Source organism: Triticum urartu, chromosome 1, assembly GCF_003073215.2.
Source record: "Triticum urartu cultivar G1812 chromosome 1, Tu2.1, whole genome shotgun sequence".
Classification (NCBI taxonomy): Eukaryota; Viridiplantae; Streptophyta; class Magnoliopsida; order Poales; family Poaceae; genus Triticum; species Triticum urartu.
Window position 1 is genome coordinate 392,364,622 of NC_053022.1, and position 17,481 is coordinate 392,382,102.

General features: G+C 46.8%; 4 protein-coding genes and 1 pseudogene across 6 annotated transcripts; 3 read left to right on the forward strand and 2 right to left on the reverse strand.

Annotated features, from left to right (window-relative positions):
• The first annotated feature begins 1,077 nt into the window (after positions 1–1,077).
• Positions 1,078–1,710, forward strand: LOC125534449 (metallothionein-like protein 1). The gene is made up of 2 exons (XM_048697675.1): positions 1,078–1,238; positions 1,329–1,710. The coding sequence occupies exons 1-2, from the start codon at positions 1,186–1,188 to the stop codon at positions 1,498–1,500; spliced, it is 225 nt and encodes a 74-aa protein (XP_048553632.1). The 5' UTR covers positions 1,078–1,185; the 3' UTR covers positions 1,501–1,710.
• A 1,974-nt stretch (positions 1,711–3,684) lies between these two features.
• On the forward strand, positions 3,685–6,719 carry LOC125514276 (metallothionein-like protein 1). 2 transcript variants are annotated; one of them, XM_048679589.1, is made up of 3 exons: positions 3,685–3,889; positions 3,974–3,999; positions 5,970–6,719. In XM_048679589.1, exons 1-3 carry the CDS (start codon positions 3,837–3,839, stop codon positions 6,143–6,145), a joined length of 255 nt encoding a protein of 84 aa, XP_048535546.1. In that variant the 5' UTR covers positions 3,685–3,836; the 3' UTR covers positions 6,146–6,719. The 2 variants fall into 2 exon arrangements, with proteins under 2 accessions (XP_048535546.1, XP_048535554.1); XM_048679597.1 differs by lacking the exon at positions 5,970–6,719 and having other exon boundaries at positions 3,748–3,889; positions 3,974–4,393.
• Positions 6,556–7,978, reverse strand: LOC125514264 (60S ribosomal protein L29-1-like). Of its 2 annotated transcripts, none has more exons than XM_048679577.1 (3): positions 7,789–7,978; positions 7,555–7,680; positions 6,556–6,837 (listed from the first exon to the last, which is right to left on the reverse strand). In XM_048679577.1, the coding sequence occupies exons 1-3, from the start codon at positions 7,960–7,962 to the stop codon at positions 6,757–6,759; spliced, it is 381 nt and encodes a 126-aa protein (XP_048535534.1). In that variant the 5' UTR covers positions 7,963–7,978; the 3' UTR covers positions 6,556–6,756. The 2 variants fall into 2 exon arrangements, with proteins under 2 accessions (XP_048535534.1, XP_048535527.1); XM_048679570.1 differs by having other exon boundaries at positions 7,555–7,686; positions 7,789–7,917.
• A 150-nt stretch (positions 7,979–8,128) lies between these two features.
• LOC125532879 lies at positions 8,129–14,621 on the reverse strand (annotated as a pseudogene).
• A 293-nt stretch (positions 14,622–14,914) lies between these two features.
• Positions 14,915–16,568, forward strand: LOC125534460 (glycine-rich cell wall structural protein 1-like). Its single transcript, XM_048697682.1, has 4 exons — positions 14,915–15,122; positions 15,240–15,382; positions 15,469–16,063; positions 16,192–16,568. Exons 1-4 carry the CDS (start codon positions 15,050–15,052, stop codon positions 16,320–16,322), a joined length of 942 nt encoding a protein of 313 aa, XP_048553639.1. The 5' UTR covers positions 14,915–15,049; the 3' UTR covers positions 16,323–16,568.
• The last annotated feature ends 913 nt before the right edge of the window (positions 16,569–17,481 follow it).

Below are 17,481 nucleotides of genomic sequence, written 5' to 3' on the forward strand. Positions count from 1 at the left end.
TGTTGACGTTGTGGAGGATGGTTGGCGGTATGACCAACGGGGTGGCGGGGTAGACCACTAGACTTGACACCGGTGCTCGCATTTTTCTGGATTTGTTTCAGGCCTTTCTACGACGTGCATTCAGTGGGAGGAGACATTCCCGTCAACTATAAAGACGTATGTGATGACTTCGTCAATCCCAAGATGATGTGCTGGCTCAGTCTCTTAGAGGTGCTCATCGGGGTGGGGTATGCATGTGTGTTCATATATAAGGATGAGTGTATGTGCACAGTATAAGCATATGCGTTCTGTGTTCAGAAAAAGAGTTACTGAAATAATGACAAGAAGTAAGAGTGAGTCAGCAAAATGCGTTCAGAAAAAGAGTTACTGAAATAATGACAAGAAGCAAGAGTGAGTCAGTAAAATGCTTCTTATCTGAAGGCTACTTTGAGATAATAAAATACTTTATTTTCTAAAAACTTGTTCCACTGAGAATAAACAGTGATGGTAATAAGATTGTAAGGGTTATATAAAAAAGTAATGATAAGGGTAAAAAACAAAGAAGGCACATTTCTGGCCGGCAGCCTAGCTGTTGTTGAAGTCAATTGATACAAAATGAATTAAAATGTTAGTATTTTCTTATTAGGTCTTGCTTGCATTAATTTAGCAGTTAACGACACATAGCTTCTTTGAACACGCATCTAAATACTTGTTATTTCTTATAAAGAAGGAGAGCGTTAGGATGACACATACCGCGTGACGTCGCTTTAGAAGAAAGCAACAATAACACCATAAATGCCCCCAACGTATAGAAAATTATTCAAGAATCATTAGGACCCATGTCAGCAACACTCACAATTGTTGGCGATTTATTCAACATGTTTTGTTCTTTGAAAATAGAAGTTTTCATTCATCAAATTGAATATTTTTCTGTACGTCAAATTGAACACTTGCAAGGATAAAATTATCAAATCGCAACGTTTTATTCAATCGTTAGAAATTCATATTAGATTGACCAAATCTCCTAAAGACTCATTCTAGGAAGCCTTTGTATAGCACCGTGACACGCAACAAACGTCCTTTCAATCACACTAGTTCGCCTATAAATACTGGTGCATAGAGAGAGCCTATGCATTGCTCATTGCTCACCATCTCAAATCACTTATTCCTCTTCCATCTTCAACAAAACTTACAACAGAACTAAGGATGTCTTGCAGCTGTGGATCAAGCTGCGGCTGCGGCTCAAACTGCAACTGTGGGTATGCATGCATACTTCTCTCTCTTGCAAACTAGAGTGGGTTGCTACTGAGTAATTTCTTGTGCTGATTATTTTGATTCGCCGGTTGCAGCAAGATGTACCCTGACTTAGAGGAGAAGAGCGGTGCCATCGTGCAGGCCACCGCCGTCGTCCTCGGCGTCGGGCCCGCGAAGGTGCAGTTTGAAGAGGCCGCCGAGTCCGGTGAGGCCGCCCACGGCTGCAGCTGCGGCGCCAGCTGCAAGTGCAACCCTTGCAACTGCTAAGATGCAAGCGGTCGATGCGTCTGTGGTGATTGTGCCGTGTGTCATCGGGTGTGTGAATAACGAAACCGGCGCTGGCCGTCTGGTTAGTGTTGTGGTGTGAATTGTGAAACTATTGCTACCGCTTTGTGTTTGTGTGCGTGAGCCTATGTGCGTGTGTCTTTGTAATGGTCCATCTGAACTGGGGTGAATATACAAAACAGGTTTGCGCAAGTGTGAGTTAACCACGTCTTACCGATGATTTTCACTTCCATTGAGATTTCGGTGAATTCCACTAAATTTCAATAATTTTAGTAGACACCGAAATACTTACCTTTCGATCAAAATATTTCAGACAAAGGAATTCAAATTTTTTCGAATTTTTTCACAAAATTTTTGAATTTTGGTATGTGCTGAAAATTTTCTGAAACTGAAATTTAAAACCATATACCGACTCTTATTTGTAAGATAGTAAAGATAGAGATAAACATATTCTTTCCTAATGCAGGTGTCACTATATTTCTCTACAATGAACATAAAGGAAAACGCTAAAAAAACTGGAAACTTCCATCTGCAGAGGGATTGAAATAAAGAGGGAGTAGCTTATTAGCTAGACAAGCAGCTCATAGTTCATTTACTTATAGCGTATTTGGTTACATGGATTGACCATAACCAGCCCTGCTAGATGCAAACTCCCGATGTTTGGTTGCCTAATCATCCCTCAGGCGGTGCTTAAGCTTCCCTCGGTCAAGCCCGCTAGGAACGTCTCGCCTGGATGGGTTCTTACATTATAGGAGTAATTGTTATACTAATGAAATTACTAGCAGCAATATGTTTTCTTAGAAGTGTTGGATATGTATGCTTGTGATCAGTTTTGGCCTTCTTCCATGACGAGCATGCTTATTTAGCAGTGTCACGATGAAAAACAGCTTGTCCACTTTGGAGGCTATGCCGCATTGGAGTATGATTTGAGAATGTTGGCTAACTATGATTCACCTTTAGCCATGCATCTTGAGCATTAGTTCATTATTCAGTAAAAGGAATGTTGATGACTATCCCAACAGGTAGAGATAGGAATCATGTACTAAGAATTCCAATCCTCTAAAATATCGACGAAAATCATTTGCATCATAAGACCCTCTTGGCAGCACAGTCAAGTCCTAACGAACCAAATCAGATACCAAGTATACAAGTACCGGCCAATTTTTTATTTATTTTGAAGTCGGCACTAATACAATTTCTAAACATGGTTGTGTGATGTATTTCTCATGGACGGTTCTGCGAGAAAACGAACATATGACTAAACATGGAGCTAGGTATCTCTAATGCATGCTCCTAGTCAATACAATTTCTTGATAGTAATAGATGTAATAAACACTTCTTCCATCTATTAGTGTTTTCTTTCTAAAAAGAACACTAATAGATGGAAAACACTTCTTAGTTAAGAGGGAAACATGTAGAGAGGTAGGAAATGTAAATAGGATAGACACTGGAGTTCAATCTGTTCAACCGAGAGTTACTAAAAGAATGACAAGAAGAAAGAATAAGGCAGGATAGCGAGTAAAATGCTTCTTTATCTGAAAGCTACTTTCAGACAAATAAGTTGCTATTTTCCCATTTGTGCAAATTGATACGCAACAAAATGTTTCTTTTTCTACAAACTAGTTCCACTGAGAATAAGCAGTGATGGTAACAAGGCCGTAAGGGTTATAAAAAAGTGATGGTAACGGTAAAAAACAAAGAAGGCACATTTCTGGCCGGCAGCCTAGCTGTTGTTGAAGTCAATCAATATAAAATGAATTAAAATGTTAGTATTTTCTTATTAAGTATCGCTTGCATTAATTTAGCAGATAACGTACATAGCTTCTTTGGACACGCATCTAAATACTCGTTATTTCTTATAAAGAAGGAGAGCGTTAGGATGACCCATACCACGCATCGCCGCTTTAGAAGAAAGCAACTATAACACCATAAACGCACCCAAATGTACAGAAAATTATTCGGGAATCGTCACGACCCACGTCAAGAACACTCACAATTATTGGTGATTTATTCAGCATGTTTTGTTCTTTGAAAATAGAAGTTCATTCAGTAATTTGAATACTTGCAAGGATAAAATTATCAAATTGCGAAGTTTTATTCAATCGTTAGAAATTTATATTAGATGGACCAAAGCTCCTAAAGACTCATTCTAGGAAGCCGTTGTATAGCACCTTGACATGCAACAAACGTCCTTTCAATCACACTAGTTGGCCTATAAATACTGGTGCACGGGGAGAGCCTATGCATTGCTCATTGCTCACCATCTCAAATCACATATTCCTCTTCCATCTTCAACAAAACTTACAGCAAAACTAAGGATGTCTTGCAGCTGTGGATCAAGCTGCGGCTGTGGTTCAAACTGCAACTGCGGGTATGCATACTTCTCTCTTCCAAACTAGAGTGGGTTGCTAACTCAGTATTTCTTGCGCTGATTTTTTTGATTTGAATGTTGCAGCAAGATGTACCCTGATTTGGAGGGGAAGAGCACCACCACTATGCAGGCCACCGTCGTCGTCCTCGGCGTCGGGCCCGTGAAGGTGCAGTTCGAGGAGGCCGCCGAGTCCGGTGAGACCGGCCACGGCTGCAGCTGCGGTGCCAGCTGCAAGTGCAACCCTTGCAACTGCTAAGATGCAAGCAGTCGATTTGTATGTGGTGATTGTGTCGTGTGTCATCGGGTGTGTGAATAATGAAACCGGCGCCGACCGCCTGGTTAATGTTGTGGTGTGGTTTGCTCTTGGCGCCCCTGTGCTCATGTAACTTGTGAAACTATTGCTACTGCTTTGTGTTTGTGTGCGCGAGCCTATATGTGTGGGTCTTTGTAGTTTGTAATAGTCCATCTGAACTGAAGTGAATATACAAAACAGGTTCGTGCAAAGTGTGCATTGTTAGCTAGAAACGGTGCTTAAAGCATCCCTCGGTCAAACCCGCTAGGAACATATTTCAATGTTGTACCCCCTCCTCTACTCCCATTGTATGTGATGAACTGGTGATATATTTCTGTAAAAATACAGTGCAAAGGAATATATTTCTACAAACCAAACAACATACTTCCTCCGTCCGGAAATACTTGTCATCAAAATGAATAAAAGAGGATGTATCTAGATGTATATTAGTTCTAGATACATCTTTTTTTATCCATTTTGATGACAAGTATTTTCGGACGGAGGGAGTACTTAGCAATGTTACTAAGAATTCCAATCCTCAAAAGTTTCCATAAAAAATCTTTGAATCATTAAGACTCTCGCAGCACATATTCAAGTCCTAACAAACCAACGATCCAAAAGGACATAATCAGATACCAAGTAGACAAGTACTGGTCAATGCAATTTCTGAACATGGAGCGGTGTATTTCTCATGGATGGTTCTGTTGGAAAACGAACATATGACTAAACATGGAGCTAGGTATCTCTAATGCATGGTCCTGGTCAATACAATATCTTAACACTAGTAGATGGAAAAACAATTCTTAGTTAAGAAGGAAACATGTAGAGAGGTAGGAGTTGTAGATAGAATAGACACATGCAGTTAGGTCTGGGTTTTTTTTTTTTTTTTTGCGGGTTGCAGTTCGGTCTGTTCAATTGAGAGAGTTGCTGAAATAATGACAAGAAGCAAGAGTAATAATGACAAGAAGCAAGAGTAAGGCGGGATACTGCGTAAAATGCCTCTGCATCTGAAAGCTACTTTGAGACCCAATAAGTTATTATTTCCCCATTTGTGTAATACGCAATAAAATGCTTCCTTTTCTGAAAACTACTACCTTTGTTTCTAAATGTAAGTTCAAAATTGAACTGTCAAAACATCATACATTTAGGAAGATAGAGTGTAGTTTCATTGAGAATAAGCAGTGATGGTAATAAGGCCTTAAGCGAAAGAAAGCCATGGCAAGGGTAAACAAGCAAAGAAGGCACATTTCTGGCCGGCAGGCTAGCTGTTGTTGAAGTCAACCGACATAAAATAAATTAAATGTTGTTTTCGTATTAGGTCTTGCTTGCATTAGTTTCTTTGAGCACATGTCTTTCTTTTTGCGAGTTGAACACGCATCTAATTACTCGTTATTTCTTATAACGAAGGGGAGCGTTAAGATAATGCGTACCACGCATCGTTGTTTTAGAAGAAAGCACCAATGACATCGTAAACGCCCCAAACATACAGAAGTTTATACAGAAATCATAAGGACCCACGACAAGAACACTCACCATTATTGGTGATTTATTAAGCATATTTTTCTTCTTTGAAAACGGAAGTTCATTTCGGAACTTCAATACTTGCAAGGATAAAATTTCGAAATCGCAAAACTTTATTTAATCGTCGGAAATTTACAATGGAGTTCCTTGTGCAAATATGCTTGGATACCTCTGTTCTGTCTTGCAAATTACTAATAGTTGTTTCAGGAGAGTTCCCCATGCTGATTTTTTTTTTGTTGCAGCAAGATGCACCCTGACTTTCAGAGTAGAGCAGCGCCACCGTGGCCGTCTCAAGGAGGCCGCCGAGTGCGGTGTGGCTGGCCATGCCTGCAGCCGCTGTGCCAGCTGCAAGTGCAACTGCTAAGATGCAAGCGATCGGTGCGCTTGTGGTAATATTGAGACCGACCGGCGCAAGCGATCAACTGGTGCTCAAGCATGCATGATTGTGGTGTGGTTTGCACGCACATGTGTTCTTGTAATGGTTCATCTTAAGTGAAAATAGAGAGTAGGGTCGGTACGACAACAAGAGCAACTCAGCACTAAAATTGGCGCACCCCTGGTGAACTTCAACATGAACTGGAAACTTGATGAGCCATGTGCATTTGGTTGAAATGTGAATCTTAAATCTTACAGTGCTAAATAGAGGTGTGATCTACTACTATTAGTCAAATGATAATCAACCAATTGCTTGCCGTGGATTTGATCATCTGGGCCACTGTTGTTATCATGTTTTGAACCTCATCGGTCAGCATAACGGGAGCTCACAGGAATATGCCAGTGTACCACAATACATGTTAGATTCCAATCAAGTATAGATCACTGATGAACAAACCACACCAAATAGACTGCTCAATGAAGAACAATGCATGCAAAGACACATTTTATAGATAAAGAAATTCTCATAAAGCTGCAAATATCATTTCCAATCCAGCAGCATGACAAAACTTAGGTAACGACATAGATATTCTTTGGTCATACAGAACACTGGATTAAGTTCAAAACAGTAGATCCTAGCGATACATGAGACATATCGACCACCAGAAACTCGTCCATCTTACTTCTCAACCTCTCCCTCACCAGCCTTGACGTTGTGCTTCCTTGAGTACCTCAGGTTCCTCAGGAACTTCGGGTCCATCTAAAAGTAAACAATAAAGAGGCATATATCAGTAGGCGTAGACAAACAGAAATCACAAATATTTCACAGGCTAAACTCCCAAGCCTTGCATTAGATCCCTACCACACAGGGTTAGGAATAGAAAGTCCAATAGAAATAAGATGCGGGTAACAGACATACACGAGACATCAAGAACTGCTCTATCACAAGCTGAGTATTTTCAGACACCAATGTCATCACTTAACATACCAATTCAAAAACCAAATCCTAGAGTACACTCTCAATTGCAGCATGATAGGGCACTGCAGTTATAGTTCACATCATACCTACGGAATAATAACTAATCTACAGGAGAAAACTAGAACAAAGGGCCTAGATTCTTGCACATAATACAGTTTCATCCAGAAATAAATGACCCATTTTGACATAGCGCCAACTATTGACCACAACAATTATCTAATGTAACAACAGATTTGAACAACCTATCTGTCCCGTGCACTAGAATCGAACAATGCTACCTCATATTTCAGGGTCGTACTCCAATTTGTCCACGACAGGTTCACATTTCTAGATGATTACAGATAATTGCAGGAAAGAAACTAACAAACCCAGATTGAAGGATGCACTGCAAACACTTATCCACGACATGAACAGCAAATCTGAACCAGAAAGTAGGGGAAAACAGAACAGAGACAAGCTCGGGATCTAGGGGCTGCTTGCTAAGCAAGATGAACGTACCCCCTTGGTGGAGGCCTGGCGCTGGCGCTTGGGCTTCTTGATGCCGTTCCTGTGCGCCTTGTACGACTGGTTGTGCGCCGTGTGGTTCTTCGACTTGGCCATCTCCGATCCCTTCTGCTGCGGCTCCTGCCAACCACAAGAGGAACGAGAAACGGCTATCAATTCAGATGATGCGCTCGGATGAGACGTGAAGCGACGAGACGGAGAAGAAAGGAGGGGATGAGAGTTTCTCACCGGTGCGCTGGGGTTCGGCGGCGGCGGAAGAAGGGCTAGGGTTTCGGGAGATGGCGTGACCTCGATGCCTGGTTTTATATAGACGAAGGGCTGGTTTGCCCTAGCCCGCTTATGGATGGGCTGGAACCCCGCCCATTCCAGACCCACGGGCCGCTTACGGATTGAAGATTCCATTAAAGGCCCATCCTACCAGTCAATGTGGCCCAACTTCTTTGCATGGGCTATCCAGCCGTAACACTGCTAAATGTGGGCTAACTTCTCAGGATGGCCTGTGCAACCGTTGGTAAAAGAAAGAAGTATCGTTTTTCCCCCTGAAATCCTTTCTAATGGACCAATTTCCCCCTCAACTCTAATACCGGATCAATCACCCCCTCAAATATCTAAAACCAGATCAATCACCCCCTAAAGTGGTTTCATACTTGATTTTGAGTGGTTTTGACCCATACCGTGCATTTTTCTTGGGTTGACCGTGCACTTCGCGTCGCAACAGTTGGATGGAGATGACCGCTTCAGTGCACGCGCCCAGCTCGTCGTCTTCTTGGTCTCCACCGGGCTGCAGCTGAAGTACTCCCGCTCAATGCATACGACGACTCCCGATGCTTCCCGTGAAGCCGTTCGCGTGCTGCTGCTCAGGTCTGACCGCTCGCGCGGGAAACGCTTTGTGCGCCTTGCACCGCCCGGACCGGCGTCCCGCCTGGCTGCTGCAGGAGATGAGCCGCATCAGCACCGCCGACGCGCGCATCTGGCCGCCCGCGATCACGCCCTGTTGCGCCAAGCCCGCATCCTCTTCATCCCGCCAAGTGGCGACGGTGTTCGAGGCGGCGGCCACGCGAGCGTCATTCTCGATGAGCGTCTCCAGCGTGTCGGGCCTGCTGGATGACGACGGCGGCGAGATCTCGTCGGCTCCGAGCTCGTCGTAGTGTGTTGCGGCGGAGATGGCTCGAGGTCCCGGTGCCGGCCTTGTTTCTCGCCGGTCTGCATGGCCGTGTCCGGCCCGGTGCCGATGCGCGCGGCTGCCACCACGTACTGGCCGAGGTCGAAGGAGCTCCATTTCTTGCGCCGGTCGTGGGCCCTGCTAATGGCCGCTGTAGGCATCTTCTTCTCGTTCCCGGCCTGGCAGCTGGAGGTGAAGGAGGACGAGGATGCGTCGGCGGAGATGTCGCGCAAAATCAAGTACAGGGAGGAGGTGGAGCAGCTTGGGGCCCTTGAGCACGTACTCAACGCCGTTGGCGGGGTGCACGGGGTCGTCGGTGGTGAGGTCGTGCCAGACGTAGTCGGTCTTGTAACTCCGCTTGGAGGACCAGGAGTAGGCGTCCGCCATGCCGGCGCCTTGGAGCACGGTCAGCCTAGTCAGTCAGCGAGAAGAGCACGGTATGGGTCTAAACCACTCAAAATCAAGTCCAAAACCACCTTGGAAGGAATTTGATCCGGTTTTAAAGATTTGAGGGGTTGATTGATCCGATATTAAAGTTAAGGGGGAAATTGATCTATCAGAAAGGATTTCAGAGGGAAAACGATACTTCTTTCTTGGTAAAATGGGGCTTTGTTTTGGCAGGGACGCTCATAGAGTGAGTAAATTAGGCATCTATCCCTAAAAAAAATCTCAAAAAATCCCTCAAAAAAATTAGGCACCTATCTCTCTGTTTTTCTCAAAAAAAGAATATATTAATATAAATATGATATTTATTATACCCACTTCCACGATAACAGACATCAAAAGCAATTCAAAACATCAAGGATAATACAACTAAATTATTGAAAAATGGAAGAAAAATATGAGCAATGACGATCGACGTCGAACACCACAATCACCCGTAACAACAGTAGGATCATGAAAATGATTCTCCAAGCAAAACCTCCCTGAAGGAAACAACACGACATTATCGTCGTTGTTACATTTGACCAATATTTTCTATTTCTACTTATAAAGCTTGGAGTTGATCGGATATTGCTTTTGGCTCTAGGGAGTATATGCTCCTGCGCACTAAAAATGTATCTTGATAAGGTCAAAAAAATTGAAAAAATATATATGTGTTCATTATCACACCCAACTGCTACCTACAATTTTTCAGGGCGAAAGCTTAAGCATGTTGACCTGTGAAAAAAAAGATATGTTAAATGAAAAATGTTACCTTCAGATGATACACTTAATTTTGTTTTTTTATCGTGAAGCACTACTATCCCATTTCGCATGAAAATTGGCAAGCACGCTTACTACACTAACGTGAATCATCTGGCCTCTTCAATAGCCAACAACCTTGTGTACTGTGCATTTGGTTCTTTCGGATACTCTGCTCCAAACACTCGCACCACGACGCAGGAAAACTTGATAGTAGTCTTCAGGCATGTGCTCTCCCCCATCCTGACCATCTCACCAACGGCGTCTGCGGCAGTATCAAGTGCAAGCATCCTCAGAGCCGTCGTGCACGTCTGCGTAGCAGAGAAAGAAAAACAGCCGTAGCAATCCCTTTTGAGCTTGAAGTAGTCATCGTATGCCTTTATTCCCTCCATAATGCGCAAGAACAATGCTCTCCGTATGCGAAAACGGCGACGAAACCATGAATCATCTGAAAAAGTTGGGTTCAGAGCAAACTAATCCTTCTGCAATAGTCGTGCTCCGAACACCCTATCCCTATTGATCACTATTCTACCTTTGATTGAGCCCTTGAAGTTAAGAATATGCTTCCCTTGCGGGTCCATTACCTCTTGCATGCTCATGTCCACTTCTTCGTCTGAATTCGAGTAATCGAATAACTCATCTTGAATAATTTTATCAAGCTCTGTCGGTCCATACTCCTCGTCCGACAAAGCATCGAAATTCATCACTTTCCCTAGAAAATCACAAAAAAAAATTCGGTCAGGCAATGTGTCGAACACATAGAGCACAAGGCGGAGCCAGAGAGTTGCGGGACGTACCGTGACGTCTGGGGGCTGGCAACGACGTCCACGACGACGAGGACGGGAGAGAGGACTGCTCTGTCAGAGGTGGCGGCGCAAAGGCTAGGAACGGCTGCAGAGTGCGCGGCGCGGCGAAGCAGCGAGACAAACGTTGAGGAGGAAGAAGAAGAGAAGAGAGAACAAATGGATCCGATAGGTTGATGGATTTGGTGCATTTTCAGATGGGGTCGGGCTGTCGGGTCTAATGTGGTGGACGCGTTCGGGCGTCCTCATATCCGTCCCATATTTGGGCTGGATATGAGGGATGCCGGGTCAGCCTTGGCATTTGAAACGCCCGTCCGAATCAAAGTTTTGTGACCGGTCGGTCCGTCCGGACGTTTGAGACGGGTTTGAAACGCTAGCTGCTCTCACGAGGCATGCAGATCCATGGCCCGGTCATCCACACTTCGTCGAGCGTCACCGGCACTGTTGCCCAGAGTACCTCGCGATCGAGTTTTTTCTCCACGAACAGAACAGGTACGCACATGTGGAGGTGGAGCTCAACATGTAGGTAGGCAACCAGCCAAGGCCCCAGGTTCAAATCAATTTCGCACCTAAAAGTGCACTGCCATACGTGTTCCAGAAGACCACACCACACCACTCTCACCCTAACCTTTGGATCGTCTTGGTCATAAGTTTAGGTAAGCTCGACTTGGCGTGCTTAGGAGAAAAAACTACTAATAGTAAGCGTACTGGTTAGGGTTAACTGCCGTTCGTACGGACCGGTAGCTAGCACGGCTTGGATTCGGGATCACCGGCGGCCGGAGAAGAAGGTACGACCCAGGGCTCATTAGCCATGCATAGGTCTCAGATACTAAGAAAAATGTGATGGATCTGCAAATGGTTAACTGTTAGGTGATCGGCATGTGCGCTCATCGCACGCAAGCAGGCAATTTCGAGAAACTAAAGCAGGTCGGCTACTTGACATGTACCCCTCCCTCCCTCCCTCGATCACGCACGGTTTGCAAGCCGGTCAAGAGTGAGCTCAACGACACGCGGTCGAGCTACGTAGCATAGCCACTTCTGGACTTCTGGCGTTCTGCGCAAAAGAGGAGCAGGCTGTACTCGACTGCGACTGCGACTTTTAAATTGGCGCGCAGTATAGAACGGATGAATCAGTTTTTGTTGTGCGTCGTCAAAAGGTCTCGAGGCCAAGTAATCGACTATGATGGCAAAATTTTGGTCCCCTGAACTTTACCAAGTCCGGTGAAATTTAACTGAGATTCAGTTCGAAACAGGCTATCGCCCCACTTTACATATATAAGAGCATCTCCAACAAGCGCGCCAAATTAGCACCGAGCCGCAAAATCCCCTCTTTTAGCGCGCGCGCAACCGGAAGAGCTGCTCCAGCGGACGCGCGGCATACGTAGTCCAGCGCGCGGGCCGAAACGCAATCGCGCGCCGCTTATTTGCTGCGCCCGCTCCCACGCGCTGAACTCTCGCGCACTCGCTCGCACCTCCCACCCCCCCCCAGCCGCGCCGCCGCCGACCGCGCCACCCGGCGACCGTTCCGGCGCTTCCCCAGCCTATCCCCGCCCCGCGCGCGCTTTCTCCGGCCCCCCTCTAGGCCCGCCGCCCCGCGTGCGTGCTGGCACGCCGACGAACAGCGCCCGCGCGCTCGCTGCCGCTCGGCGCCCGCTAAGTGTTCGACAAAACGCCTAGAAGATATGTATTGCTCAAAAGCCATGAATTTCGTGCATGTTGATTGTAGTTTTTTATTTATAGCATAGTATTCAACATTGTAGATGAGTTCGTCGTATGATTCTTCCGAAGAAGAATTTGATATGGAAGAGGAGGAGGATCTTGCAATGATCCTAGCTATGCATATTAATAAAAAACCGAAACACGGTGGTTCGGTTATGGGTCGGCAAAAAATTTGGAGGGATAGGATCGATGCCCACAACAGATTGATTAGGCATTATTTTGCGGAGAATCCCACATACCCTGAGTCGTATTTTCGTCGCCGGTTTAGGATGAGCACCGAGTTGTTCAGGCGCATTGCAAAGAAACTAGCGAGCCATGACCGCTTTTTTCAGTAAAGGAGGAATGCCGCCGGAGAGCTCGGGCATAGCACCTTTCAGAAGGTGACAGCCGCTTTGCGTATGTTGGCATACGGTACACCGACTGATCTAGTTGATGATCACTTGGCTATGAGTGAGAGCCAAACTATCATGTGTGTCAAGCGCTTCGCAGTCGGAATTGTGCAAGTGTTTGGCGAGGAGTATGAGATCTCCCACCGCTGAAGACGTCTCACGGCTTTTGGCGATGAACAAAGCTCGCGGCTTTCCTGGCATGCTTGGCTCAATAGATTGCATGCATTGGAGTTGGAAGAATTGTCCAAAGGCATGGCATGGGCAATTCCACAGCCAAAAAAAAGGGTTCCACTATAATCCTTGGAGCGGTGGCCGATCAAGAGACTTGGATTTGGCATGCATTCTTTGGAATGCCTGGATCTTTGAATGACATCAATGTTGTCAACCGGTCACCACTGATGAGTAAGATTGCAAATGGGGAGTTGACACCGGTGCAGTTTGTAGCAAATGGTCGTACATACAACTATGGCTATTATCTAGCGGATGGCATCTATCCAAAGTGGCAAACCTTTGTCAAGCCGTTGAAAAAGCCAGAAGGTAAGAAAAATCTTGATTTCCACAATGCTCAGGCGGCGGCTAGAAAAGATGTGGAGAGAGCTTTTGGAATTTTGCAAGCCCAATTTGCTATTGTGAGAGGACCGGCTAGATTTTGGGATCAAAAGATGCTTTGGTACATAATGCACGCTTGTGTGATCATGCACAACATGATCATCGAGAAGGAGCGTGGCCAAGATGTAGACTACTCTCAGTATGAGCTCTTGGAACATCCGGTGCGAGTGCGACGGAGGGCTGAAAGGGTGGCCCGTTTTGTTGCCTCCTATCATGCCATTCGACGTCCCGCAGCGCATAATGATCTTCAGAAGGATCTCATTAAGGAGTGGTGGGCATGAAATGGACGACAAAGAGCATAATGATTTATGCGTTCGTTATTGTATTGTTGAACTATTTGTTGTGTTTAATTGCACTATTTGTTGTATTGAACGATAAACTGTTTGTTTGAGTTTAACGAAATTGAATTATTTATTTTTGTTTGTTTTTGATTTTTTTGCTTTTGTTTTTGAATGCATATGTTATTTGTGTGCGTCGTGCGCGCTGCATTTTTGCGCGCTGCTGGAACGGCGTCCGCGCGCTGAATTTTAGCGCGGCTGCTGGAGCCAGTGCTGCGCGCCGCGCCAAACCAGATGATGCGCGCGCGGCATATGTGTTTTTTGCGCGCGGCGCGACCGGCGCCGGTTGAAGATGCTCTAAAGCAACAACCTCAAGTTATACAGCAGAATGATACAATGTGATGAGATAGCCCTCTGACACAGCAGACCCTGAAATGATAGGCCAACATAACCATATGACTACGTGGCCGAACACCTAAGCACAGGACGACCAGATTACAACGCGTGCAATAGACGCTCTATTTTTTAGGTCTGCCTGAATCTCTCGGATTATGAAATGCTGTGGAGCTCCTGCTACCCCTCTTTTTCCGAAAATTTGTGGTTCACTTGAATGTCTCAGATTGTTTCCATGCGACTGGCACAGTGGGGTTTCCGCACAATCATTTGAAAACTGACCATTGCCATTGCTGCCTACTTGGCGCATCAAGCATTTTGACAATTGCCATTCTCCTCTCCGCGCCTACCTGACGCGTACGTGAACAATGCATAAAGATTACTCCCGCCCCGTCCATTTTTCAGACCAATGCAGGTGCCATGTGTGCGTATCGTATCTGCACTGCCCACACCACGAACAGAACTGGTGAAAACTTGTGAATCTTGGTAAGAAGTAAAAACACGCTTACCATTCCTCATCCATCGGAAGCCCTGAACTGAGGCATCAAGGTACAGAACTAGGTCTGGCATAGTCAACAGAACTAGGTCGGAACTACACCCCGATGCCAGTTTAGGTGTGATTTTATTTTTCTGAGAGAAGTTTAGGTGTGATTTATGCAGACGTCCTCAGGCAACACAAGTCCATGGAACAAGTGAAGAGTAGCTGGTTCTTGTATACCAAACACCGGCACCTGACTGGCACAGACCATCATTTTTATATGGCACTGGGCCATGCAGTCGCAGCTCACAGGCCCATATATAGCATCGATCATGGATCCCTGGAATAGAGCAAGTAACATCCCAGGCCACAGTTGTTTAAGCATCTCATAAGCTTAAACCAATAATCTGCACAGATAGGAAGTGCAGGCTAGAAGCAACAGGCTGCGAGAGCTAAGAAGATCTCTTGTTGCCATGGCTTCCTTCAAGCTGGTACACTTGTGCTTCACAGCCGTGCTGCTCTGTGTTGCCTTCTCCTGTTGCAGAGGTATGTGAAGTTGAGCTCTACTCTGGCTGCTTCACCTTGTCTGTTCATGACCCGTACCATGGTTTACTGTCAGAACCACGTTACTAATCTGGTTCTCCTCTGGTTTCAACAATGCAGGGCAGGGAGGAGGTGGCGGCGGTGCCGGAGCAGGAGCAGGAGCAGGAGGCGGAGGGGGGTCGGGCATCGGCGCAGTAGTACCAGGGACGCAGGACTCGGTCCAGATCGTGGCGCAAGCCGCTCTCTGCTTTGACAACAGACCAGTAATAATAGCCTCTCGTCTGCACTTACTCGTAGTCAGGGGCATCAGCGGCCGGCTAATGGGTAACAAATGTTGCGTGCATGGCAGGTGCTCACCGGGTGCCTGCAGGCGATGGGCATCAACGCCAGCAGCGGCACCGGCGCGAGCATGCCGCCGCCTGCTCCGGGCGGCGCGGCGACGGCGATCATGTGCAGCCCGCCGTGCTTCGGGCACGTGACCATGATGATGAGCTGCGTCAACGCCATCTTCGGCAACTTCGTCAGCTACAACCCCGGCCTCATGCAGGGCGTCCAGGCCGTCTTCCAGATGTCCTGCGGCAACGTCAACGGCCCAGGAGGAGCCGGCGGTGCTCCCGGAGGTGGAATGGGAGGCGGGCCGGCTGGTAACGCTGGCGGTGCCAGTGGGGGAGTTGGAGGCGGGGCTGCCGGTGGCATTCCTAACGGCATCGGCGGGCCCGGTGGCATTCCTAACAGCATGGGCGGTGCCGCCGGCGGAGGCGGTGGCACGTCCGGTGCCAGCGGTGGAGGTGCCAGTGGCACTACGAACACCATCGGCGGGGCCGCGGGCGGAGGTGCCGGCGGAACTAGCGGCGGGGCTGGAGGCGGCAACGACACTACCAACGGCGGCGCTGCCACCGGTGCCATCGGCAGCGGCAACATCACAAGCGTTTCACCCAATGCAGGTAACACCTAATCCCCGGAGCAAAATTTCAACATTTCCTTCGAGATCGAGAGACCATTGGAACGCTGCAACACGCGACGAAATATTCAGTGTAGTAACATTTTTGCGTGAACGGACGTGCGCTTGCAGGCTCGCACGTGGCGGTGAGCAACCAAAGCCAGCCGACCAGCGGCGCGGACGGGCCCACTCTCAGCCTCAAGGGCGGCTGCTCCTCCGCCGTGCTGGCGATCTGGGCCGGCGCATGGCTGGTGCTCTTCTAGGTCTGACAGCAACGGCGACGGGCACGCTGCAGCGGCTGTGATCTCGTTTCTTCTCCGGATGACATACTAGAGTGTTGATTTTATCACCGTCAGTGAGCAAGGCTGGATGATCTTATATGTAACCGCAACGCCTGATTCCCTCGTCTTGATGAATGATGTCTTTGCACGTGTTGTTTTCAGCCTCCTTATGTTGATGGCTTTTGTTCAAAAAAAAAAAGATGTTGATGGCCTGGTTGTACTTGATCACTCCTATAACTCGGATCAGTTTTGTCCAGATGATCCAACTGGGTGGCACCTCCATCGTAATATTTTCTTTCATGATACTGGTAAGAGCAACTCTAGCAGACTCTGCATCCTCCCGGCCCACAAAACGTGTTTGCAGTTCACGCAAAAACGCTTTTGTAGGCCGGCGCGGACGGCCACAGTTGCAGAGCCTGCATAATGGAAAGACATTACCAAATCTTTGCTAGAATAGCAAAACGAAAGAAAACAAGAACCACAAGTATGCATTTTAGAAGATTTCCAATTTCTATAACTGCTCTCACAAGTTGGACTAATATCTTCTTCATGCATTCATTGTTGATTTGCGGATTCTTGATTTTGCATTCTTCTTTCTTCATCTTTGGTTCGAAAGAAGTAGACGTTGCTTTCCCTCTAGTTGCACATGCAGCCGTATCATTGCCTTCGATTGTACTAAGAAGTGCACTAACATCTATTAAGTTTCTTTCAATGTATTGGCCTTTCCAAAACCAAAATGAGCATCCATCGTCCTACACAAAAGAATAAACAAGCTCGAAGTGAGCTATCGCAATTGAACTAAACAATGAGCTATGAAATGAGCTACCGCAAGTGCACGTACCCCGTCGTTTTCGCATTTGAAGAACACCCATCCGAGGTGCTTCGGCATGCCCGAAGTGAGCCGCAACACTTTCCGCGTGCAGTCGTCGCATTCTATGAGCGGCATCGGCAAGCCACAAAAATGCTGCGCGAGCGTCGAGCCCGGTGGACGGTCAGACGAATCCTTGCCCGCAAACCTTCGGCGGCAGCGAGCGGACGAACCGGTACCTGCATGCGGCGATGCACCCTTGCCTGGGCTGCAGGAGAGGCTTCCCGACCACTCCATCGCTTGGGGCAGCAATCGGTGGCCGGAAAAAGCCAA

What these genes read in the sequence shown, in the direction of transcription:
- LOC125534449 (XM_048697675.1), top strand. Translation starts at nt 1,186, where the DNA reads ATGTCTTGCAGCTGTGGATCAAGCTGCGGCTGCGGCTCAAACTGCAAC. An exon ending in GGCTCAAACTGCAACTGTGG is followed by an intron (nt 1,239 to 1,328) that starts GTATGCATGCAT and finishes CGCCGGTTGCAG; the next exon opens with CAAGATGTACCCTGACTTAG.
- LOC125514264 (XM_048679577.1), bottom strand. Translation starts at nt 7,962, where the DNA reads ATGGAATCTTCAATCCGTAAGCGGCCCGTGGGTCTGGAATGGGCGGGG. An exon ending in CGCCGAACCCCAGCGCACCG is followed by an intron (nt 7,681 to 7,788) that starts GTGAGAAACTCT and finishes TGTGGTTGGCAG; the next exon opens with GAGCCGCAGCAGAAGGGATC. An exon ending in GCCAGGCCTCCACCAAGGGG is followed by an intron (nt 6,838 to 7,554) that starts GTACGTTCATCT and finishes GTTTACTTTTAG; the next exon opens with ATGGACCCGAAGTTCCTGAG.
- LOC125514276 (XM_048679589.1), top strand. Translation starts at nt 3,837, where the DNA reads ATGTCTTGCAGCTGTGGATCAAGCTGCGGCTGTGGTTCAAACTGCAAC. An exon ending in GGTTCAAACTGCAACTGCGG is followed by an intron (nt 3,890 to 3,973) that starts GTATGCATACTT and finishes TGAATGTTGCAG; the next exon opens with CAAGATGTACCCTGATTTGG. An exon ending in GTACCCTGATTTGGAGGGGA is followed by an intron (nt 4,000 to 5,969) that starts AGAGCACCACCA and finishes GACTTTCAGAGT; the next exon opens with AGAGCAGCGCCACCGTGGCC.
- LOC125534460 (XM_048697682.1), top strand. Translation starts at nt 15,050, where the DNA reads ATGGCTTCCTTCAAGCTGGTACACTTGTGCTTCACAGCCGTGCTGCTC. An exon ending in TGCCTTCTCCTGTTGCAGAG is followed by an intron (nt 15,123 to 15,239) that starts GTATGTGAAGTT and finishes TCAACAATGCAG; the next exon opens with GGCAGGGAGGAGGTGGCGGC. An exon ending in TCTGCTTTGACAACAGACCA is followed by an intron (nt 15,383 to 15,468) that starts GTAATAATAGCC and finishes CGTGCATGGCAG; the next exon opens with GTGCTCACCGGGTGCCTGCA.